The 26860-nt window shown below is 37.0% G+C and overlaps 1 protein-coding gene across 3 annotated transcripts in view; it reads right to left on the bottom strand.

Moving 5' to 3' along the window:
* Window positions 1-26860, bottom strand: part of MLLT3 (MLLT3 super elongation complex subunit) — a 137990-nt gene that overhangs the window by 8645 nt on the left and 102485 nt on the right. For 2 of the 3 annotated variants that reach the window (XM_039356992.1, XM_039356993.1), the window contains exons 7-9: window positions 7872-7950; window positions 3815-3947; window positions 793-889 (exon numbers count right to left, since the gene is read on the bottom strand). In XM_039356992.1, coding sequence (XP_039212926.1) covers window positions 793-889; window positions 3815-3947; window positions 7872-7950 — 309 coding nt within the window. The other variant, XM_039356994.1, reaches the window with a different exon arrangement.

The following is a 26860-nucleotide window of genomic DNA, read 5'->3' as shown; positions in this document are numbered from 1 at the left end:
ACTTAATAAGTATCAAGAATGCAGTGTCTTTTGAAGTAGCCAGACAATAACAAATCTAAGTAACAGAAAATAACAACAGATTGTTGCTGCCTACATTGTTTCATGTATGCATACGACATTACTTGAAAAAGTGTCATTTCCTGACTTTTGGTTATGTTAAAAAGTAATAATTTGAGCTAATTTCCAATGAAATTAAAAATATGACTGATTTGTAATAATTGAATCACAGATCATTTTATACTGTAAAGTACAGGTGACCCTTAGAACTGATTCTTGCACATACAACCATCATAGCATCCCCATAGTCACTGATCAAAATTTGGGTGCATGGCAATCAATATGTATTTATGATAGTTAACAGTGTCCCAGGATCATGTGAACACCATTTGTGATATTTCCAGCTGGCTTCTGACAAGCAAAGTCAATAGGGGAAGCCAGATTTGTTTAATGAATACACGATTTACTTAATAGCTGCAGTGATTTGCTTAACAATTGTGGCAAAAATGATCATAAAATCGGGTGCCACTCACTTATAGGGGAGATAAATGTTATGCATCTCAAACTAAAATGCATCATTACACAGATCTTTGGAAGAATCTTTTTCAGAAAATATTTTGGGTTATAACAGTGCAAAGCAAATTCAGTAAGATCTGCACAAACTGGAAAGATTCAGGACTAATTAACACCAATCATTTATAAAACTAAAGAAGGCTCACAAAGTTGGGAAAATAAAAATGTTTACTGGAAAAATTAAACAACAGAGACTGCTGTGCTTATGCCAAAACACAATACCTGGTTATTGTTGGTTTTTAATAAAGGTGGAGGATCATGGTGTAGAGGTGAAGAAGCAGAACTGCTATCACTGTCACTTCCATCACTTAAACTAACCCTGAGCAAAAAAACAAAAAACAGTAGAGGAATGAAAAGGTAAGCAGCAGGTAGATTTTGGTCAATGCACAAATGAAAAATTCAACTGTTCCTAATTTACTACAGATTATGAAAACTCTCTATATTATATTTTTAAGACTACCACATCTTATCTGTCACGGCTAGAGTTTGACATTACTGATAGCATATTAAGGCAGAAGTCCCAATCTTTGCAGCTTGGCAGCCCGGCTGGGGGGTGAGGAGAACCGTGCTGCACGAGTGGCGGGCTGGTGCGCACGCGCATAGCTCAACTTGTGCAAGTTGACTTGCACATGTGTGCACATATGCTGGCCCGCCACTCATGCAAGTTGAGCTGCTTGCACACGTGAGCATTCCAGCCCACCACTCACGCAGCTTTGTCCCAAATAGGCCACGCCCCGGGGATTGGGGACCCCTGTATTAAGATACCAGACATAAGAATCAACTTAAAGAAATTAAGTTTAATATGTTAGATATATTATATATTCTGATATGGCAATTTGAATTAAATAAATTATACCAAATGTGCATAAGATACACATTGAAACTCTGATTCAAGACTGAGGGATTTGTTCTCTCCAAATGTCCATGAAAACACCTACATCAGCATTTTTTTCATTTATGCAACAACAACAATATCAAATGATATAATTTGTCATTACCATAAAATGAAACAAATTTACACAAATCCCTTAATCCCTTAGCTTCATTTGCTATATAAATTTGTTATATAAATTGCTGAAAAGAAAATAAATTCAATTTCTGGGTGGAGGATTTTTTTGGGAGATGTCTTGTCTGGACTGTTTTGGATGCTATGGATATGTCCATTATTTGAGAGGAATGTCAGAGAGACATTTGTCCCTTGCATCCAACAAAATCAAGTTTCGTTGCAGTTTGATCAGAAGATAGTTCTGCAAAAAGATGAGGGTGTAGGAGATGACCAGGCTGAGTCCAAGGTAGGAGTCAAATGCCTCATCAGTCTCAAGTCCCTTCATGCCCGCAAGAGATCTAAGTCCAGCCCACCTTGATCTCCACTGACTCTTATCTATTGCCGATTTGCTTTGACCATTAGTAGTTCAGATTCTTGTAGAGCAGAAGCTTGCAATAAACTTTTATATTCATTTGAACTGCCTAGATTCCTGATTTCCTGCGCTTGACAGGAGTTATTTTGCAGAAGATAAGGGTGGTGGAAATAGTACATTCTCCATAGCATTCTAAAAAGAATGAATGATGGGTTTGGGGAAACAGGAGCTAAGGAAAAATACAGTAGTATGAACTGTTAACTATTTAAGACTGCGGTCCCCAACCTTTCCAGCTTTGTGGACCGGCGGCAGTGCTGGTGGGGAGAGGGGTTGGTTCTGTGAGTGCAGCAGGTGAGCATGTGAGTGCAGCACCATTTGCGCAAGTGGCAGGCACTTGCCCGCTGTTGTGCAAATGGAGCTTCGTGTGTGAGCATGAGCACCTGCCACTTTCACAAGTAGAGCTGCGCACACTTGCCCACCACTTGCGTAGCCCGGTTCTAACAGGCCATAGCCTGGTACCGGGCTGCAGCTCGGGGGGTTAGGGACTCCTGATTTAAGAAACAAACAAATATTGTTTTTATCATGGAGAGATAGTGGTGGAGGAATTGTATTGGAGGGAACTCAAAAAGAATATTTTCAAATCAGGGAAATAGGAAAATAGCAAGTGCAGTTTAATGTAACTATGTGAAGCACACTAGGGCAAAAAAATATTAATTTCATAGATTTCTGGCCACTTATGTCTTGAAGTTCAATCCCCTGCTTTGGCAGGAATCAAAATTAATCCTTGAAAAATGTGTGCCAAGTCAAGGGAATCTCACAAAGATAATTTCTTTCACAGTCAAACCATTTTATCTATTAGGAAGTCACCATCTACGCCGGGGGTGTCAAACTGCCGGCCCATGGGCTGGACGCGTCACGATGAAACTGTGCCCACCCCATTGCTGGCAATGGGGGAAAAGCTCCGATACGTCGTGCAACGTCACGTGACATTCAAATAAGTCTATTTTTCATAACTCAAGACCATTGTTACATATCCTGACCTCTGGGATGACAAAAAATCGGTCATGGCCTTCTTATATGAAATCACATATTTTAACATGACTATGCTTCTCTTTAGTTCTTTTTTTTCCTGAAAGCTAAAACTTTCTTTAGTCTCTCCATATAGGACTTAATTTGCAGTCCCCCTGTTGATTCTCATTCTGCTTTTTTTTTACATCTGTCCCAATTTCTCTGAATTGTACTGAAATTGTGGAACAGAGAACTGAATATAGTAGTGAAGTAGAGAATGGAATGGAACTATTACATCTCATGAAGTGGAAAGTACATTTCATTTAATGCAGTTCAAAACTGTGTTTGTCTCCCCCCCCTTTTGCAGTCCCATTATACTCAGTGTTTAAGTTGGCAATCAAATACAGCTTCAAAGTTTTCCACAAGTACTTTTACAAAGCCAGATGTTCCCATCTAATAACTGATAATTTAACATCCTTTCCTAAGATAAAAAATTCCAATTAGCCGTTGTTAAAGCTGACTCTTCAAATTCACTGTATATGGTCTAAGAATGAAAAGCACAACACACACATCAGAGAGAGAGAGAGAGAGAGAGAGAGAGAGAGAGAGAGAGAGAGAGAGAGAGAGAGAGAGAGAAGGAGATTTTACTCATCTTTCTTGGCATGCTGAGCTTTTAAAACAACCTCCCAGATTCTTTCTTAAAATGTTTAAAATTTTCTTAAATCCCTGCATATTCTTTTCTTTTTAGCATGCAGTGTTTTAATGGATTTATTAAATATTTCTGCCTTATCTCAAAATCTAAAAAAAAAATCTCTTTGTTATCTTTGGCTTGCTTTAGGCTGTCAAATTATCTGGAATTTATTTTTCTAATTCCTAACCTGCGCACTCTACTTCCACCATGAGTATTTATAGGTCTCTCCATCTCAGAGTCATTGTCATTCTCATCTGCTTCATCAGATTCATCTTCATTATCATCAGAATGCAGATCTTTCATTATAGACCTCAAAGGACCTAGTGAATAAAAACAAAAAGGGACACAATTCAACAATAGGAATTCACATGAAGCCTATTTATGGTTAGCTTTATAATAAAACAAGTCCTAACAAAATTTTTAAGAAAGGAGAAAGGAAGATCTGATCATTAAACAAAAGATGCACTGCTTGGGGGAGCTCATGAAGCAAGTGCTTAAACAAAAGTAAATTTATTCAAGGACCAGTTGACTTAAAACAGGATTATTTCTGTCAACAAGGAGATTAGTGTTTTAAGTGTTTGCAGAATAAGCCCCTTGGAATGTTAAGTAAAGCAACTTGGCATTCTACAGACCCAAATTAATCTTTAAAACAAAACAAAGCAAAATAAGATGCTATAAAAGACCCTTAAAGGTATCTTATGCTGAAAAAAATCTAAAGAGGCCACAGTAACAGTACATTTTGCTAGACTAATCCGTGTATTGAAAGTCATAGTCTAATAAATCACTGTGATTACAAGTTGCTCTAGCCAAGGCATTCTTTGTCTGCCTGTTTTTGATCTACTTAGAATATAGCTGTCTTCTTTAGTCTAAGGTCAATATCAGGTCAAGCCAGCTTTTTGCATGCTCATATGTATAAAGTGTGTCAATTCCAATAGAAGAGACCTATTTTTATCCAAGAACTGGATAGGGGATCCTAGGCCTCCTACACTAATGAAGTTGTATTAAATAAAGTTCTACAATTAGATACTTAAAATGTGAACATATTTTAATAACATTAAAGACATTTACATAGAAGCATTAGTTTCCAGAAGGAAACTGATTTAATCTGCTTAGAGGTTGGATAGCAATAAGAAAAAAAATATTTGACCTAATTTTTGAACTAAAGCTCTAAAAATAATTCTGCCACTAAAAACAGATTAGTTTAATTCTTAACATCATTATTAGTGGTATTATTAATTACAATTTGATATACTGCTCTATGCCAAAATAAAGATTGGCTGTTGTTGTTGAATTACTAATTGTTTTATTAATTAATTCAGAAAGGCAAAAGATCTATATGGTTTGAAGGGAAATGGATTAATTAATTTATCTCCTGCCTTTTCATGATATTCAAAATAGTTAAAATAAAGCACAAAGAAGGCACATTTTAAATATATAAAATAATCACAATCAGGGTTTCCTGCACAATCATAATAATTGTTAAAATACACTACAGAAACAGGATACATTCCAGTTATGTGTGTCCATAGTGTAAAACAGAAATTATAATCCAAACTATGGTTGTAGTTATTCATTAAGAAAGTATTAAAAACTGCATGCCACCTTCCAAAACTAGATTTTTTTTTAATGTAGCTTATAAAAATTGTATAAGGAATTTGTTTCTGATAACTCAAAATAGGCCATGTCTTAATGGACTGGCATCATAGTCATTAGCCAATTTTATAGCCATAGTTCTTTGTGTTTGTTTAGGAGCCATTGGCTAAACCACAAAGAGTTGTTTAACAAATACTGTTTAAAATAAATAGTGGCTTAATGCAATGTGTGAATGAAGCAAGAATTTTCAAGTAACAGTACTAAGTTTAGCTTAATCTTGATTTCATTCATTTCCAAGGGTGTCTCTGCTTAAAAGAAAGATAGGTTGTTTTATTTTGTTTCCATGTGGTTATTTATTTCTTCATTTATATCCTACCTTTATTCTTATTATTTTTTATAAGTCAGCAGTGAACATACTTAATATTTCCCTCCTTCTATTTTCCCCACAATAACGATCCTCTGCCAACTCAACCCTTTTTAAATTTCTTTCTTATATCAGAATAAATAAGATAGCAGAATAAAAGGCAGAGAATTGGAGAAGATCACAAAGTATCAAGATTTAAAAAGTTGAAAGATTATGGCATAAACCTATGCATTGACAAAATTTCCATCTATCAATTATAAAAAGTCATACTGCTTGAATCCAAATATATACTCTGCTGATACATTATGACATCTTAGGTTCTTGGGAAGAACTTGATGCATGTGACAGCTAACAATAGCTAAAGAACTGGCAGCTATGACTTCATATTATTGTGTACATAATAATACAATAATTTATGCTACTGTCATGGAAGTTATACTTATTTTGATATGTTGGCAAAGGAAGAATTTTCTTACAATCATTGCAGGAAAAAAAATGTCTGAAGAAACTTAGAAATCTCAACTGATGAAAGAGCTGAATGCTTTTAGGATTTTTAATTTATTTTTTTTCTTTTTTGAGAAACTAGATTCATGATATTGTGCTATTTATCATTAACGACACAACGGAAACTCCTGCAACTATTTAAACAGTTTACTATAATGTGTTTTTGCATATCTAAATATGCAAAAATATGTTTTTGCATGTCTAAATCCTAACTTCCTGAAAATTCCAAAGTCAAAAGTCAAAAAAGGTTAAGAAATCTATTTTTTCCCTTTTAAAATAAATGATTTTTTTTTTAACATTACAAGTTTACTGCTACTTATTTCTGCGAAATTTAAGACTATTAGACCTTGGAGGGACTACTTTTTAAAATGAAATGTATCATGCAAAATATATTTTAATTCCAATTATACCACTGCCCCGTGAGCTGAACTGGTTGCCGAATTGCTTGTGGGCGCAATTCAAGATGATAGTTATTGCCTTTAAAGCCCTGCATCTCACCCCAATGGGACTGCCCCCCCCCGTACCAACAGAGAAGGCATTCTGCGGGCCCTGTCAGTCAAGGAGTTTTGTCTGGCAGAGTCCAGGAGAAGGCCTTCCATTCCGTGGCTCCTGCCCTTTGGAACATCTTATCCCCTGAGATGAGATCGGCTCCCACCCTTCTGATCTTCCGAAAGGGCTTGAAGACCAGATGGCTTGGGGTCCCAACAGGGGAGTATCACACTAGAGGTGGTTGATAAATTAAGAGGCAATCCCATCTCGTACCCCTGCTCCCTCTTCCCCCATCTTTTAATATAATTTTATTTTGGATTGTAATTCTGTTTTTAGCATTTTAGAAATATTTATCTTTTATAGTTTTAATGCTTTTAATGCTATAAGCCACCCAAAGTCACTTCGAAATGAGATGGGCCACAAATAAACCAAATAAATAAATAAAGTACTTTTTAATTTTGAAAAAGTCATTTGTTTATGCAGCTATGCTGTTGTTATCTTCTATTGGGATATAGCCTGATTAGTTATCTGAAGTAACTAAAAATGCAGTTGTTTGATTTCTGAAGAAAGGTATAATGCTGACTAAAATATAGCTATTTCAGATGTTAACAAATAAAACTTAATGACCTAGGATTTATCACATCACAGTGATGCTAGGATTAGCCGAGGAGTGGGAAGAACAGAATTCAAATCCCTACCAAGAAATCAAGCTCTTATAGGTAGTCCTGGACTATCGATCATAACTGGGATCAGAATTTCTGTTGCTAAGCCAGATGGTTAGGTGAGTTGTGCTTGATTTTACAACCTTGTTCATTAAGCGAATTACTGCAGTCGATAAGTGAATCACGCAATTGTTATGTGAATCCAGCTTTCCCCCACTGACTTTGCTTATCAGAAGCTGGCTGAGAAAATTGCAAATGGTGAGCATATGACCCCAGATGCTGCAACTATTGTAACTACATACCCATTGTCAAGCCCTCAAATTTTGATCACATGACCATGAGGATGCCATGACAGTCCTACATGCAAGAACGGGTCGTAAGTCACTTTTTCAGTATTATTGTAACTTTGAATGGTCACCAAATATATGATTCTACATCAAGGACTACCTATATATGTGATTCATTGTTAGACAAACCTATTTTGCATGGATAAAAAGAGAGGACAAAGGTTCTTAGAGCTATCCCTAGTAGGACCACAACCCATCTTTTTTTTTTTAAAGTAAAAATGCCATCTATTCTTTTTGCTGCATGCCCAAGCACCTGACCCCCATCCTCCTTTTTTTTAATGTTACCTTGCTGCCGGTTGTTCTGAGACGGTGTGAAACTGGAACTAGAGCTGGAACTTGAACTTGCGGGGCTGGGTTGCTCGGACTTGGAAAGGAGAGAATGTGGCAAAGTCAAGAGAAAATAAAAATACAAAATTAGTTCATCTGCTTGCTCAAAAAACTAACAGAAACAAAATACAAAGATGGATGGTCACATTTACTTTGCAACAAATGAAAGGAAGTAAGAACACTCTTTCATGTGATTTCACAATGGGATAAGACATTATCCAATGTGGGCAAGCTTTCTTTTTCATCCCAAATACTCTGGTTATCCTTTTAATCAAATTATCAGTGAACTTGATTTAGTAAGGTCACACCAGCCTTCCATAAGTTACATTTGCTGAAAATCCTCCAGCCAACTTATCTGGATAATACCCAGTGGGAGAGAGCTGTTAAACATGTAGAATGATTGTAGAAAGAACCAGGGCTTTTTTTCTCATAGAACACCCAGAACGGAGTTCTGGCACTTTTTTGGATAGAACCTTGTAGAGTAGGCAAGGCGGGTTGTATGACATGTGTGAGTTCCGGCACCTTTTTTTTTTTTTTAAGAAAAAAAACACTGGAAAGAACTGTAGAACTAATGAGAAACCATAACACAGGAAAAGGCCTATATTTTCCTTAAGGTTGTATATTAAGAACGTTATTCCCAAAGCTGTCAAACAACTTTATAATAATCTTAAAAGATTGTGCATGAAGATGCTTAACTTAACCAGGGGAAAGACTAGGGAATAGAAGTAGGGCCCATAACAAGTAATTGCAGCAGTTTTTTGTTCCTCAAGAAAAATGCTCAGGATGCTGTCAGGTTTTCTGAAATACAGGGAGAAATTTTAGAAGGAAAAATCTGCAGAACACTTTATGCTAGCCTTGTGATCTTTACTTCTTGTGCTAGAGTTAAGGTTCTCCAGGTGTATTTATGGTAACCTGCTTCCAATCAGAGTGGAGAATAAAGATTGGAGACAGTAAAGGACCTGATTGGCTACAATGAAAATAGCAAACAGATTTAAAACTGTTTCATACTAAATCGGTGGTATGAGGATAATTCTTAGGAATTATAGGAATATATATTGTATTGCATTGTATTGTGGGTATTTATGACAACATAATAGCACAAACAATTCCATTGCGCATAATCATATATACAAATCCGGCATGCTGTTAACTTTCAGAGGAAACAATATTATGGAAAGTGAGGAAAAGAGAGATAACAAGTAAAAAAACTTAAAGGTAAGAGATAACAGAAAGAAAACAGTCTAATTAAACTTTCACCCTCTATCTTTCTATGCTTACAAACTACGCTTGCTTTTACCACTTTCAAACACTGATTTTTGTCCTTTAAAATTCCCACGTCTCTCCTTCTGAGGATTTTATCAACTCTATCCAGTCCCAAGTTTCTTGGTCCTTTTTTTCCTCTCAAACCATTCCTTCGTATTTATTTGCTTCTTTTCTACTAGTCTTTCACTTTTGTTTTCAGCCTACATTCATTTAGAACTCTTTCATTCTTGAACCTATCTCTTGTTCTACCTCACATTTCTTAGGCATTCACAATTGCATTCAACTTTATTTTTGGTTCTCTCGATATGTCCAATTCTCACTTCCATAACAAATGGGCAGGAGCATACACATTTTAGCATCTCTTGATAAGCCTCAATTCCTCACAACCACATACATTCTCTTCTTTTCTAACAGCATTTGCATTAAAGTTTTTCCATTTCCCCATCCTTAGTAAGCATTCTATCAAAACACATGAATTCATCTACTAGAATCATAGGGTCTAGAACTTTTTCTAAATCTTTAATAGGAAACTTATACCATTACATCTTTTCTATCAAGTGAAACCACATTGGTTTTTGATACATTAATTTTCAGATCCATAATACTAGTTGTATCGCACAATCTAACATTTGCAAATCATTTAAGTTTGGAGCAAACACCATCTCCAATCACTGCATTTCAAGCATCACTGCAAGCATTTCTTATATATTTATCAATATAGCAAACCAAAGACATCAACATATCTTTCCCTTATTTTCTGATCAATGTTGAATCATTAGATAAGCAATCCGTTTATTCTCATGGATGCTTTTCTTCAATCATATTCTGCTCTTGGCATATTCAACAATCAGCCTTCAAGACCATATTCATGCAACTTGTTTTTTTAAGTAAAGCCATTCACTTTATCATAGGTAATACTCGACTTACCACTATAATGGAGTCTGTCCATCATGGTTGTGAATCATGACAGTTGTGATGCAGGTCACCATGTAAACAACCCAATTTTAAACCTTCTTTGCAGTGATTGTTACGTGCCCACGGTAGTTATTAAGCAAACCCTGTGATTATTAAGGAAACCAATGGTTTCCTATAAGCCAATATTGCTGAAAACTGAAAATAAATGTCAGTTTTTGATAAAAGCATCGTAAAACAAAGTCATATGACCATAGAAAGCTGCAAATGGCAATAAATGTAGGCTGGTTACTAAGCACCCGACATGCAGTCATGTGATTGTGGGGGTAGGCGGTTGTCAGAACTTTGGAACTAGATTGTAAGTACCCCCAGAGAGATCCTCAGAAAAACTTTGATTAGTCGCTAAGTGAATGTCATAAGTCGAGGACTACTTGTACATTTTCTAAATCAACAAATGTACAATAAACTTTCTCATGTTTGTACTTTCCCGAATATCCCACTGAAGTGCAAAACTCCAATCTGTGCAGTGCAGCCCAGCCTAGCATAAAGCTTCACTCTATTCCAAAATTTCATTGTCACCTCTTGAAATATTTCAACATGAATTCCAATAGGCATATTACCCAGAATACTTAATCTTCTTCTAATTCTGCATTAATTATTGTTATCATTCATTTGTTATTCATATCATTTGTATGGGACAAATGTAATAGTATTATCTCAACTGGTACGTGCAGATGCAGTTAAAGAAGTTAAACAGCCACACTTTTACTAAACTATATTAATATCTTTTTTTACAGTTATACCTGCAGCCTTATCATTTCTCAATATTCTCATAGCATTCATGACTTTTTAGAATAATTTTTCCCCTAAACACTAACCCATATATCATTTGTTTAATCCTTACTATTGGTCCTTGAAGTTCCAGCCATTGCAACATCCCCACGGTCACATGATTTCAATCTGGGCGCTTGGTTGCCCAGCTTGCAATTATGATGTCATGTGATCGATTTCACATGATCACCATTTGGGACATTATTCTCGGCTGATTTCCCACAAACAAAGTCAATGGGGAAACCAGTAGGGAAGGAAGGTTGCAAGTCATCCCAGTAAATTGTTCCTGCTGCCTTTTTTGCAGAGCAGCCTAATACAGAGTACATATTCCCCAGCAGCCCTTGCCCACCACAATCCATAGCACATATTTGCTCGCAACACCTTGCCTTCCCATGGCCTCTCCTGGTCCTCCCAAAGCTGCCTGAATTACTGAATTGCTTCTCGTCTAACTATTCTTGGCAAATCAGTTGGCCTGGCATGTGATGGCAGTGTAAAGTGGCAGTGGCAGTCAGGCAGCAGGAGCCCCTGGGGAAGCTGAGAAGTTAGATGGCCAGGTGACCAGCGGTGATAAGAATGAGAGCTGGTTCTTCAGCTGCCACTTAATCGCCCACTTTGGCAGCTCTTCTCTCCTTTCTATGTAGGCCAAGGTGGACTAGGACTGACAATGTGCTGGAGATCTCAGGGCAGATGTGTTTAATGACTATCTTGTATGATGTCATCCAGACTGCTAAAATCAGGACTGGTAGACTTTTTAACAAGTTGCTGGCAGGTGTATGGGGTAGGTTTGGTTAGACTTGCCTGCTGCCTTCAAGTGAGAGATAAGGGTAGGTTGGTAGAGGTCTTTGCCTGACCGGCTCTCTGGGTATCAGACCCCCCCCCCACTGGCCCATGTGAAAGCAGGGTGGCATATCTGTTGTGTGTGTTAGAATGGAAGAAGGTTTGGGGGCTGGTTTGTGAGAAGGAGGGCCTGCTTGCTCAAAAAACAAATTGAAACAAAATACAAATAAAAAGTTGGAGCATGGAGATCAATGGATGCAGATGATGGATCGGGTACTTGTTTCCCTTAGTCTTACTTACTTACTTACTTACTTACTTACTTACTTACTTACTTACTTATTTAGTCTTACTTACTTACTTACTTACATATGTCTAAACCACCCATCTCCCGGAAAGAGAGTCTCTAAGTAGTGTACATTATAATATGACCAATAAATAAAACACTGTATAAAATATCAAAAGGGGGAAAATCCTAAAAAGGCCATTTAATGCTGGATTATTACAAATGGGGAGAGGAAACTAACTAGCCAACCCCATGGTTGTCTGTGTCTCCTACCCCATGCAAGGCCGCAGAGTCAAGTTTTGATCCCTTTGTAGAAGGTCAAGAGATTGGGGGCTTTCCTCACCTCTGGAGGCAGGATGTTTCACAAAGCATTTACTGGCCAGATGCCCTTCCTGATGCTTACATGAGTTTGCAGCAGACAATTACTCATTGCTACCAGAGAGAGAAATATCTGCCGCTATCTAGGATTGAACTCAAAGCCTCCTGATTGTGCGGCGAGAGCACCACCTCTAGGCCACAGCACCACTCATATAACTCTAATAAATAAATGTTACCTAACAGTTATTATTTTCTCCCAGATCATATCCATTTCTCCAAAATCCCTGGTTCTTCCATTATCATCAATCACATACTTATCAGCAATCTATGAATCCCTTTTATACATATATAACTTTTAGATGACATCAATTCATATTTTCTGACATCCATTTTAGCTCTTTCAATTACAATTATATCTATTCCTTTACTTCCATGTACATATTCTTTATTCCATGAGAACACACCAACTTTACTCATCTGTACACTACTACTACTTTGTGTCTGTAACCTGTAATTGAATGATACACATCATAGATTTTTTTCAATAAAGGTTCCTCAACTTACAGGACTAACTCACAGAAGTTAGGGGCCCATTACTCTCAAGGGCATGAAATTTGGGAAATTTTCTCCCATTTCAGCGCTGCTGCAATCAGCCACAATCACACAATCATTTTCAGCTCAAAAGATGCCACCTCATGTGTATTGCTGGGATAGGTTATAACTTTCCCCCAGCAATTATTAACTGAAAATAATGTAATAAATGAGTGGTTTTATTTCTGCAGCAAAATGAACTAAAGGACAAGAATGTTTAACTAAAAATAAGGTATTATTATTGGTACAAAATCAATAAAGAAATAAAAATTGATTCATGGGCATGATTTTTTAACATTTTTTTCTTTCACTGGTATGGCCATCCAAGAAATAGTTTAATCTAGTTAAGGAAAGTGGGGTAGGAAAGACTGACAAGGTTCCTGGAGGCTGGTCTTTCTTGAGAGGTTCCTGATGCCTCCATCAGAAAGCCACAAACAAAAATTATAATTGTAAGCCATATAGCCACATTTGATTGAGTTATAGAAATTGAATGAATAAATGAACAAATGAATGAATGAATAAACAGGGCGATACCTATTGCCCTCCCTTATCAGAGGGTGGCAACCACGATGACTTTTGTAGAATTATCAAGAAAAGTGGAAAGAGTGAAGTTGCTACAAATCATCTGTTTTTAAATCTTAAGACTGCCATTTAGTGTATAGTAAAATGAAAGGGAACACGTTTATGGTTTGATTATCTCTAGCCAATTGAAAACTGCTCTCCAATGTTCACCTTGTTCTGTATTGTGACTAGTTTTTTACAAGGTGGCTATAGCTTCAAGTTACATTGAATGGACAATTTTAGTTCAGCATAATGAAGAAATACAAACAATATACTTATAGCCATAAATCCAATTATATATTCAAAGTTCCCTCCCCAAATAGTGCAATAGTAGTACGTGTCCTCTATTAAATTCAGTGCTAAGTTGCAGTTTCATGCATTGTGCTTACATAAGCTCAACAGTTGTTCATCTACCATAAATCAATCTATTGTTGCCCTTTGTAATGAGAAGGCAGATTTACAGCTTTTTAAAGGCTTGCCTCACAATCAAAAAGATTGTGAGGCAAACTAATGGAACATCTCTCTTTTTCTGAGGGTGCCAAAGAAAGGGGGAGAGAGTAGAGTTAGCATCTGTTCCTCTCAGACAAATGACATCTGTAGTTCTCACAGCTGGGACTGAAAGAAGCAAGCAATTTCAACATTTTGTACATACATGGAGATTCGTGTGCTTTTTTTTCCCACTTGCCTCACACAATAACACTTTTTGTATTGATTTGATGGAACACGATCTCCTATACATATAAGCTGGACCTTACTCCAAATTATCAGCAAAAATATATGGACTTAAATATGTAGTTTGGCTTCTATAGTCAAAGGATCCATGACATAGATCCTAATGTATGTGTAGAGATATAGAAGGAGAAGTATTTCCCAAAGGTAGATATTAGATAAATTTCTCATATTTTCCCTCTTTGTTTTACAGTTATTTCTAATATGAATATGGAGAAAACAGACATGATTCAGAGAAGGCAAGAGAGAAGCACTCACATTAGAAAGTCTAACTATATAAAGTCCAACGTGTAATAAAACAAGGATACATATATTTAGCCATAACATGTTCCTCCCCTGAAATTTAAATTTAGTCACAGAAATTTTTTCATAGATTCAGAGCTTTTAGAACTAAGGATTATGACTACCACAAGAGTGATAGCTTTATATAGGAAGCTAAATAAGAAACTGAAATATAATTAAAAATATTTATTAGAAACTGTCACACTTTTAATCTCTCACTGTTAGTTCTCTGGCTTTAGTATTTATTGTTAGAAAGGTAGAACATCTGAACAATCTGAAGCAAGCAACTGCTTTTTCCTCATCTTCCCCAAAACAAGACATTTTGAACAATTCTTCTTTAAGCATTGATTTCCTGATCAAAAGAAATATTCTTAGCAGTTTAGAACTTTAAATTAAACTATAGGTTTGGTTTACTCATAAAAGTTAAAATTTCAATATTAAATGTAGAAGTGTGTTTGAATCATAAATTTAAATGTATTGTTGGGTGAATAATTTTCTCTTCTTTTCTGAAGAAAGCCCTAAAGCAGTGGTTCTCAACCTGTGGGTCGGGACCCCATTTGGGGTCGAACGACCATTTCACGGGGGTCGCCAAACAAGGCTGTCCGCCATTTTTCCCCCCTTTTCTTTGGCCATGCCCCTGGCACCCAGTAATGTATAAGTGGTTGGGGGTCACCACAACATGGGGAACTGTATTATGGGGTTGCGGCATTAGAAAGGTTGAGAACCACTGCCCTAAAGCATCTAATAACTTTTTAAACAATTAATTAATTAATTCAATTTTTGTAATCCTCGATTCAGAAGGCAGAACACATTGGAAGGCAGTACATCGAGTTTTATTTTGTTCTTCAAATTTTCAAATGGAAAATAATATAGATCAAACTGGTTTGTAATAAATTTTAGATTTTCTTACAATAGTTCTATCTATTCTCCTATTTTGGAAAATTGATCTTAAATTCAACATAAACATGACATATATGTTTAATAAATAAATAAAAAACAAATCAAATGGTATTATTTATTTATTTAAGAAAATTTATATGGCCACTCAACTCACTCTCAATGACTCTGGGCAACTTATAAAGATAAAAAGTCAATACAAGTACAATAATGATATTAGAAATTATTCAAGAAAAAATAAGGGAAATATCTCCACAAAGAAAATACAGTATCTCTACAGTTTTAGCTATTTCTTGTTCTTCTATGGCAGAAAACCAGGCAAAGTATTAGCTTATTGTTAATTTGTAACCTACTATTATAATGTATAGATTATCTACAGTTTTATGAATAGCTCAGAATCACATCCATTTTTTTTATCAAAGTATGCATTTTATATTTTTAATGTTTCTTTTGAGATCAAATACTCTATTCCATGGACAGATTTTTTCCCCCACCCAGGAATACTGCAAAAAAAAAAAAAAAATCTTATGAAATTCTCATAAATCTTTTGAAATTTTCATAAATACCTTATTTTTTCTCTACCTTAAATCACAAGATGTTCCTTCAAAAATCAGTTACAAGCAGGGCTTTTTTTGTCATAGAACACCCAGAACACAGTTCTGGCACCTTTTTTGGATGGAACCTTGTAGGGTAGGCAAGGCGGGTTGTGTGATGTGAGTTCTGGCACCTTTTTTTTTTTTTTTTTAAGAAAAAAAGCACTGGTTACAAGCAATGCTTTGATTCGCTTATACAGAAACAAAGTTGGAAAATAATTTGTGTTAGCAAATAAAGAAACAAAGTATGGAAGAAAGAGTATAAAAGTATCCGTGCTTATTCAAATCAAGCAATTATCTAGTCCAGCAGATGCCTAAAATTCATAAATAGGACAATGCATACAAATACTATTATATTTATGCTCTCCTGGAACTGATATTGAGAGGTTTACCACTTCTGATACTACTATACTCCATTTCCATCTCTTTATCATTTTGCTTATTCCTTTGAAAATTACTTCTTAAATAATAAAACTATAACCACCACACTATAACCATCCCATTTAAATTTATGCTTTCCATTTAAAGGGAGCACAACTATACCACCGGAGTTAGTAATCATATTGCCTATTCCAAGATAAAAAAATTTATTAATCAATATTATCACTATTATACATAACTTGTGAGTCATTAATTTGCTTCAAATGATACAGCACAATAGCAAAGCTTAAGATCATCATCAGATTCCAAAATCACTTTACATCACAAGGTATAAAATAGATCTTAACCTCATTTAGATATGGAGCTTGCACTATTGTAGATGTTTGTATTTACATAGCCAACATGACATAAATACAAAGCATTCAAAGGGAAGAAAAGCAACACAATCACACAAAGCAATTAAAACGCCAATGTAGTTTTGAACGATGAAACTTTAAATTTCTAAATTTTGGATATAGGTGAATTTTCTCATTAAGTGAAGAAATAAAGAAAAATAGATAAATAAAATGTTACAACCAGTAGAACGCTGCTCCAAAAGAATGCTACTGTCAAGGATATCTGCATATCCCAATAATTTTCATTAGGAACATTCAGAGGAAATATTGAGAGGGAAGGGTCTATTTCAGCTTTAATGGTTAGCAACGTATACAGATGCAGTAGTGAAACAGTTGGCATAGTTCCACTCCTCTTTTATCAAGGAAAAGTTGGGCTTTATGAGAAAAGCCACCAAGTCATTAATGAAACATGGAATTCCTCGTAATGTGAATGTGAGCAATTAAGACAAATTAAACTGCTTCATCAAAGGCTTTTGCCATGGACCTTCCAGAAACATCTTGTAGGAAATTTTAAATAAAAACGATTAAACACACCAGTAATTTTAACCTAGCACAGTCCAGGCTGACTGTCAATCATTTGAACTGTAATTTAAAAGGATACTCAGTAGATAGGAAAAGAGCTTCTTTTAACCAATATATTTTGCCTAATTAGATGTGATCTTGTTATTTCAATATGTCCAGGTAGTCCTCAATTTACAACAGTTCGTTTAGTGACTGTCCAAAGTTACAATGGCACTGAAAAAAATGACTTATGACCGTTTTTCAGACGACCATTGCAGCATCACTATGGACACGTGATTAAAATTCAGATGCTTGGCAACTGACTCGTATTTAGGATGGCTGCAATGCCCCAGGATCATGTGATCACCTTTTGCGACCTTCTGACAAGCAAAGTCAATGGGATAGCCAGATTCATTTAACAATAATGATACTAACTTAAAAACTGCAGTGATTCACTTAACAACTGTGGCAAGAAAGGTCATAAAATGGGGCAAAATTCATTTAACAACTATCTCACTTAGCAACAAAAGTTTGGGTTTCAATTGTAGCCGTAAGTTAAGGACTACCTGTATTGGTGAACCCTCTGTACATCAGCAAAATAGAAGTTATGTAAGCAGTGTTATTCTACACTGATCGGTGCCCAAGAATAATTAATACTTTGGAAATGTAAACAACTATCATACAATATCAATTGATCCTAAATATTTCCATATATTTAAAATGAAGTGAACCCAAACAAGTATGGTTTATCTTAAATGCCATTCTTGACATTAAAAACAATACAAAATTAGATTCAAAATGGTCACTAGTTCCTTATTACACTTTATCCATTATTATTTTGCATATGTGAAGAGTTGTCTTCTATAATATTAAGATATTAGTAATGTTTCCTGAACAATTCTCCTAAAAAATTTTTCAACCCAATAGTGGAGAATGTAATCACTTCTTTAAATCCTTCCTTCAGATTTTAATATATTTGAAAGGTATCTTAACCAACATCAAATATTTTATTCTTTCACAATAAGATATCTTTATCCCATCAATTTATCTTATGATTATAATAACAGCAAATTGCCCCCTTTATCAAAATTTTAACTTAACACAATGAACTCCATTGTAAGGCTTTTGCAAAACATATTCCTTATGTTTGAAGAACCTTGGGAAGTAGATAAGATTGCTTGTAGCATGACCACTTCATCTGTGGGCTGAATCCATAACTTTCTTAGCTCCTTCTGTCTGCTATGTGGGGTGTCAGTAGCAAGATTCAGGAGGTGATAATGTTTCTCCAAGGGAAGGCATCTGCCTTGAAGAAAGCACTAGGTGTGCCTCCTCTTGAAGAAGCTATCTTTTGATCAAATCGTATTTGGAATTTTTCCTCCAACCTTCTATTTCTGGGAAGCCTGTGGAGAATGCAGGAGGGCCCAGCTGAGAGAAAAATGTCTTATTCATTCCATCAGCTAGCCCAGCTCTACACTTGATAGGCTATTCATATGATTCATTATCTCCAAATGACTCTTATCTATTTTTTTCTCAATCTACAGAAAAAAAAAAAAAAAAGTAAAGTTTTCCCCCGTCCAGTTGTTTCCAGCTCTAGTGGGTGGTGCTCATCTCCGTTTCTTAGCCAAGGAAGCCAATGTTCTCCAAAGACATTTCTGCAGTCATGTGGCCAGCATGACTATACACCAAGGCGCATGGAATGCTATTATCTTCCCACCCAAAATGGTACCTATTAATGTACTTGCATTTGCATGCTTTTGAATTGCTTGGTTCAAAAGGAACTGGGGCAAGTAATGGGAGCTCACCCTGTCGTGCAGTTCTTGGGTCTCAAACCCAGGCTGTAAGCTTTCCAGCTGACAAGCTCAGCACCCCTAATCTACAAAGATAAGCTCCTTGACATTCCAGGATATAACCAACTTTATATATTCTTCTCAGCTAGTACAATATAAAAAAGAGGTGAATTCTATTCCTGAACCGGTCATCCTAGTTTTCATGATGAATTTATGAGAGTCACTGCCTCTTTCTGAGATATTTGTTCAACCTACTGCCCTATATTTCCAGGTAGTGGGCCATCCAATTATTAACTAGATCTGATTCAGACAAGGAGAAAAATGTTCAGTTTTTTGGAGTTGATTAGCAGAACCTTTTTCACAATCAATATTCAATGCACATGCCATATATATATATATATATATATATATATATATATATATACATACATATATATATATATATATATATATATATATAATATATATATATATATATAATATATATATATATATATATATATATATAATATATATATATATATATCATTCGTATCTTCAGGCTGGTGCTTTAAGCTTCGTGCCTCGAGCAGCAGTGTGTGGTCTTGGCTGTTTCTTCCTTTTAACTGCCAGTGGAGGTATGAACTGATTGGGTGGGAGCTTGGCTGTGTTCTGATTGGGTGGAGGTGTGTTCTGATTGGTTAGGGGCTTGGCTGTGCTCTGATTGGCTGGGGGGTTGGCTGTGCTCTGATTGGCTGGGGGGTTGGCTGTGCTCTGATTGGCTGGGGGAGTGTTCTGTTTGGTTGTGCTCAGGTTAGTCTGAGTTGCAGAGGGATTCAAGATTTTGGGCTGCCCTGCCATTCCTTGGCTTCGCGTTCGTGGTCGTGCTTCCTCTTCATGGAGGGTGTCAGTTTGCTTCATGTATGGATTGGGGGGGTTTAAAGTGGCTAATGATGCAGCTGTGGTCTGGCTTCTGGTTTGTGGTCGTGCCTCATAGTCAGTGTGGCTTTGGGTTTGTTTTTTGCGTGGATGTTTGGTGGTGACATCCTGTGTGGTTTTTGTGAGTGTGGGTCTGGTATCATTTTTTGTGTTAGGGAGTCGTTTGTCAATGAGGGCGGGTTTCCAAATGGCTGGTAGGCGGGAGGTATCATCTCGCTTGTTCATGCTGTGTGGGCGTTTTTCTATCTCGATGGCTTCTCTGATTATTCTGTTATTAAAATGTTCACTTTTGGCAATGGTTCTGGTATTTTTAAAGTCAATTTCATGTCCTGTGGCTTTAAGGTGTTGGACCAGGGAAGATGTTGGTTCCTCTTTTTTGACTGAGTTCTTATGTTCTTCAATGCGTGCACTTATTCTTCTGTTGGTTTGTCCGATGTATGTGGTGGGACAAGTGGTGCATGGGATTTCGTATACTCCTTGATTTTCTAATTCAATTTTATCTTTGGGGTTTCTAAGGATGGTGGATATTTTTCTGTTTGTGCAGAATGCTGTTTTGATGTTGTGTTTATGGAGGATCTTACTGATTCTGTCTGTGGTGCCTTTTATGTATGGGAGGAGGGCTTTGCCGTTTTCTTGTTCTTTGTCTTGGATTTTAGTGGGGGTTTCTTTTTGGATTAGGTTTGTAATCTTATTTCTATGGAATCCATTGGATGTTAGTACATTGGTGAGAGTGTGTAGTTCGGGTTTTAGGTGTTGTTCGTCAGCTAAGCGTTTTGTTCTGGAGATGAGTGTCTTGGCTACAGAGTTGATCTGTGCTGGGTGGTGGTGTGAGAGAGCGTGCAGATAGCGGTTTGTGTGTGTTTTCTTCTGGTAGATGGTGTGTCCTAGGGAGCCATTGGATTTCTTGTAGACTAAGACATCCAGGAAGGGAAGTTGGTTGTTAGCTTCTGTTTCCATGGTGAACTGTATTTTGGGGTGTAGGCTGTTGAGGTGTGTGAGGAAGTTGTCCAGTTTTTCTTTCCCATGTGGCCAGATTATGAAGGTGTCATCTACGTATCTGAGCCAGAGTTTGGGTTTGTGATCAGATTTTTCTAGAGCTTGGGTTTCAAAGTGTTCCATGTAGAGGTTGGCAATGACAGGTGAGAGGGGTGATCCCATGGGTGCTCCTTCTGTTTGTTTGTATTTTTGTCAGCACAGCCAAGCCCCTAACCAATCAGAACACACCTCCACCCAATCAGAACACAGCCAAGCTCCCACCCAATCAGTTCATACCTCCACTGGCAGTTAAAAGGAAGAAACAGCCAAGACCACACACTGCTGCTCGAGGCACGAAGCTGAAAGCACCAGCCTGAAGATGACGAATGGGACTTCGTCGAAACGTCGCCAAGACACTTCCAATTTTACGTGGGAGAAAACCCGAACAACCAAAGACCTACATACAAATACCCGCGAAAACCTCAGAAAACATATATATATATATATATATATATATATATATATATATATATATATATATATATATATATATATACACACACACACACACACACACATACACACACACACATATATATTGATGTTGTATCTTTGTATGAACCACAAATGTATTATAGTCAATGATACATAAACTTTGAAAAGTAACATGTACTATACCAGTGATGGCGAATCTTTTAGAGACCGAGTGCCCAAAAACTGGCCCCGCCCCGCTCCACCCCCTGCTCCACCCCCGCTCTGCCCCATTCCCCGCCCCCCTGCCCGCAGGGCCACTCACCACCTCCAGGGCCTGCCGCAGATTGCCCAGGCAGCCCAGCAGCGCTATGGCGGTCACGCCCCCTGCCCGAGCCCTGCAGCATCAACTGTGCACGATGGGGTGTGAGGACAGAGTTTTGTCTACGCTGCCTGGCTGCCATGTCCTTGGCTGCGCTGCTCCGCATGGGCCATGCTCAGGGGCAACTCTCCTTCAGGGGGGCTGCTGGAGAGGAGGGGGCCGCTAGGCTGGGGCAACGGCACATGTGCCCACAGAGAGGGCTCCAAGTGCCGCCTCTGGCACCCGTGCCATAGGTTCGCCACCACTGTACTATACTGTCATCAATTTGAAACAAATATATACATTTTAAATTTCCAAGAAAAACAACACTTACATAATGACTCTATGTAAGTCTAAAACTGACAATAAAAACAAGCCTATATTAATTTATTACAGAACTTATAAGTGGAGTTACCACAGCAGTTTCAAGAACAAGGGAAATAGAAAAATAAAAAAATGAAAGTAAAATTTCCTGCAGCCGTTAATCTTTTCAAACCAAAACTGGTGGCATATGTGTAAAGGTGTGTAGGCTTTTTTTTTTTAAACCTTTTGTTTCCTGAAACGTATTTCTAAGAACTGCTTTATAGGTACTTTGCTGTATTTCAAATGCAGAATACATCGTAATTCACTTAACAACCACATTACAAACTTAACATCTGCAGTGATTCACTTACCAACTGTGGCCAGAAAGATCATAAAATAGAGCAACACTCACTTAACAATTGTCTTGCTTAACAACGGGAAATTTAGGCTTAGTTATGATCATAAATAGAGGACCACCCATATCTCATTTCTTGCACATTCAGAAATCCTGAAGTAGCAAGGAACCAGCCAAAGAATGAATAAGGTTTAACAGATGTAAAGAAGAGTACTGGATAGTATCTCACAGACTTAAAAGTAAAATTAGATTTTAACTTTGATTGCAATGTTAATAGTTCAATTGGTAATTTGGATTCATGACAAAGGTACTGTATTTAGATATTCTAACACTCTAGGAAATATTTTGGCTAAGAGATTATTTCTGTTTATTAAGTGTAAGTAAATAAGAGCAAATGTCAGAATCTAAAGCCATATGTAGCTAATTCCATCTTTTCAACATTGGCATCAGCAAAAGGTAAAATATTTCCATTACCATCCAGAGTGAGTGCACAGAATCAAAATCATTTAAGGAATTTCATAGCTTTGCAGCATGATAATAATATTTCACGGATTAAGGAGTAATGATAGCCCTTTTCTTTCATTTAGTAGGTTTTTGTAATGAATCCGAAGAGGTTCATAGCTTAATTGGAATTTATTTTAATACACTAGAAAAAAATGTAAAGATTTTCTATGCTTTACTGAGGTAATATTTTTGAGATATATGAGGGACATAGAGTAATTAGGGTTTCTCTCTATGTTTAATAAATTAACCTAAGTCTGTGGAAATCAATAGAACTTAGATTTGGCTGAAAATATCTTCCTACATATTAATTATTATTATTATTATTAATAATAATAATAATAATAAAGTTGGAAGGGACCTTAGAGGTCATCAAGTCCAATCCCCTGCTGAGGCAGGTAACCCTATACCATTTCGGACAAATGGCTGTCCAGTTTCTTCTTAAAAACTTCCAGTGTTGGAACATTCACCGCTTCTGGAGGCAGGTTGTTCCACTGGTTAATTGTTCTAACTGTCAGGAAGTTGCTCCTTAGTTCTAGGTTGCTTCTCTCCTTGATTAGTTTCCATCCGTTGCTTCTTGTCCTGCCTTCAGGCACTTTGGAAAATAGCTTGACTCCCTCTTCTCTGTGGCAGCCCCTGAGATATTGGAACACTGCTATCATGCCCCCCCCCCCTCGTCCTTCTCTTCATTAAACTGGACATACCCAATTCCATCAACCTTTCCTTATATGTTTTAACCTTCAGTCCCCTAATCATCTTTGTTGCTCTTCTCTGTACTCTTTCTAGAGTCTCAACATCTTTTTTACATCGTGGTGACCAAAACTGGATGCAGTATTCCAAGTGTGGCCTTACCAAAGCATTGTAAAGTGGTATTAACACTTCACGTGATCTTGATTCTATCCCTCTGTTAATGCAGCCTAGCACTGTGTTGGCTTTTTTGGCAGCTGCAGCACACTGCTGGCTCATATTTAAATGATTGTCCACTAGGACTCCGAGATCCCTCTCACAGTTACTACTATTGAGCAAAGTAACCCCTATACTATACCTATACATTTGGCTTTTCTTGCCTAAATGTAGAACCTTACTTTTTTCACCATTGAATTTCATTTTGTTAGATAGCGCCAGTGTTCAAGTCTGTCCAGATCCTCCTGTATCCTAAGCCTGTCTTCTGGAGTGTTGGCTATTCCTGCCAGCTTGGTGTCGTCTGCAAATTTGATCCCCATCTATCCCCTCGTCCAAATCGTTGATGAAGATGTTGAAGAGCACTGGGCCCAGAACAGAGCCTTGGGGCACCCCACTACAAACTTCCCTCCATGTAGATGCGATTCCATTGAGGACCACACGCTGAGTACGGCCAGTCAGCCAGCTACGGATCCATCTGGTGGTGGTGCTGTCTACCCCACATTTTTCTATCTTGTCAAGTAGTAGGTTGTGATCTACTTTATCAAATGCCAAGTAAATTATGTCCACAGCATTCCTCTGATCCATTAATTTTGTCACTTGGTCAAAGAATGCAATAAGGTCTGTCTGGCATGATCTGTTTTTGACAAGCCTATGTTGGCTTTTAGTAATGACTTGGTTTGCCTGTAGGTGTTCGCTGATTCGTTGTTTGATTATCTTTTCCAGAATCTTCCCAGGTATTGAGGTCAGGCTGATAGGTCTGTAATTTCCTGGATCCATTTTTTCCCTTTTTTGAAGATGGGAACTACATCAGCTCTTTTCCAGTCCTCTGGTAGTTCCCCAGTGCTCCAGGATCTTTGAAAAATATAGTTCAGTGGTTCTGAGATCACATCTGCCAGTTCCTTGAGAACCTTGGGATGTAATCCATCTGGTCCTGGTGATTTGAACCTGTCTAGGCTGGACAGGTGCTCACTTACCATTTTCTTGTCTATCTTAACTTGTGTTTCTATCCTGTTTTTTATGGCACTATTTTTGATAGGTTGATCTGTTTTTTCCCTTTGTGTAAAGACAGATGCGAAAAACGAGTTAAATAGTTCTGCTTTCTCCCTGTTGCTTGTCACCTTCTTGCCACTTTTACCCACTAATGGACCAATCGTTTCCTTCACTTTTTTCTTGTTTTTTACATGTTGAAAGAAGCTTTTTTTGTTATTTTTGACTTTGGTCGCAAGCCTTAATTCATTTTGAGCCTTAGCTTTCCTTACTTCATCTTTGCAGGCTAGGGCTATTTGCTAATATTCTGACTTAGTTATGTGTCCCTCTTTCCACTTTCTATACTTGTCCTTTTTATCTTTCATTTATAAATTAATGTTATTTATAAAATTTATTTGCCATCCACCTCGTATCCAACATTGCTTACAACATGAAAACCATTAAAAAACATCCATTATACAATGAATGCTGGATTTTTATCATTAACTGCCTTGGACTCATTTGTCCACAAAGGAATGGGATAGAAATATGATAAAAATGAACAAGCAAACAAATCATCATTTTAGCCACTGTCTATCCACTGCAGGAGGAAGGCCTCTTCTGTATGTTTCCAACCAAAATGGTCCTGAGCAAACAAATAAGACATGATAATAGTGGTGGGATTCAGCCAGTTCGCACCACTTTGGCAGAACCAGTAGCTAATTTTTTGTTGCCTGGGCCCAGAATGTACTTCTGGAAGCGACATTCACTGGTTGGTTCACATATTTGAATCCCACCACTGCGTGAGAAACAATGTATGAGAGCAATCTGGTTCCAGAATGTTTTGTGTCCCTATCCAAATGCACAAACCTTTGTGCTGCTTCAATCTAGTCTTTAAGCCATTTACAAATAATACAAACAAGAAATGCAATACAAACAATACAAATATATTAAAGGCGGGATACAATAAATAAGCATATCAATATACAACAAAGTTTCCTAATGAATGCAACACTCACAGTGCCACAGCTCACCCAGAGCAATAATACTATACCATCTTAGTTGCTAACTATCTTTGCAAATAACCATGTTTCAAAAGCTTCTATAAGATTGTGAGGGAAGGGACACTCTTACCTCGTGTGGAAAGCTGTTTCACCGGAGGTGAACTCCCATGGGAAATGCTGGCTTCTAATCACCTAGCTGCAGTTTTCCCAGTAGATAGGTATTCTTGGTAGGCACATTCTGTTTATCCATAATGGATAAACTAAACTAACACTAATTCTGTCTAAAACAGGCAGTCTAAAAGATACTTTAATGATTATCATTTATTTATGGATACTGAAACTCCACTTTCATCATAAAAAAGGGGTCACTAGGAATTTAGCCATAACTAAGTTTCCCCAACTCTAATTTAAAAACAATTTGGCTGAATTCACAAATTTCCCTAAATCACAGTTCAACTATATTTTACTTATACCTATTTCCATTTATTTTGTTCTTCACTAGCACAGTAGATACACCTTAAATAGAATTCTATCCAGAAATGTTTGGCTGATGGGAAAGGAGTGAGGAAGATATATTATTCTCCAGTTCCCTTGCTTCTACCACACCATTTCCTATGCTGTTTCAGAGAATCCTCAGCCTTCCCTGAGGACAAGTAAGGATTGCAGAAAGAAATAAATCAGATAAAATCACCTTCTTCTTTTGCCGGTAGCAGTACATTAGAAGATCAAGTCTTCCAAAGATGGAGGCAACTTCCTTATCTGATACTTAAGATACTTTAAAAAAAAACACCACATTTTATGCATATAATTAAGACACTTCCAGTATAATTGCTAAGGCATTTTAACTTTGAATTTGTCTGTTCAGATAGATATGCTGATAGGAAATCTACAAAACAAATACTGTTATCTTCTCAATCATAGTTACTTTACTAACAGCAGCTGCAACATGAAATAATCCATAATGAGATCTAATATTTCAATGTCTCTATCTTCTAGCTTGCAACTTAAATAAATATTATAAGGCTGACTTGGTTATATATCATGATACACAGGCAACAAAAACAAGGCCAAGTGTTCTCTTATCACACA

This window comes from Crotalus tigris, unplaced genomic scaffold (genome assembly GCF_016545835.1).
Source record: "Crotalus tigris isolate CLP2741 ecotype Arizona unplaced genomic scaffold, ASM1654583v1 scf7180000018862.1388955, whole genome shotgun sequence".
NCBI lineage: Eukaryota > Metazoa > Chordata > Lepidosauria > Squamata > Viperidae > Crotalus > Crotalus tigris.
This window is presented reverse-complemented; position numbering and strand designations above follow the sequence as displayed.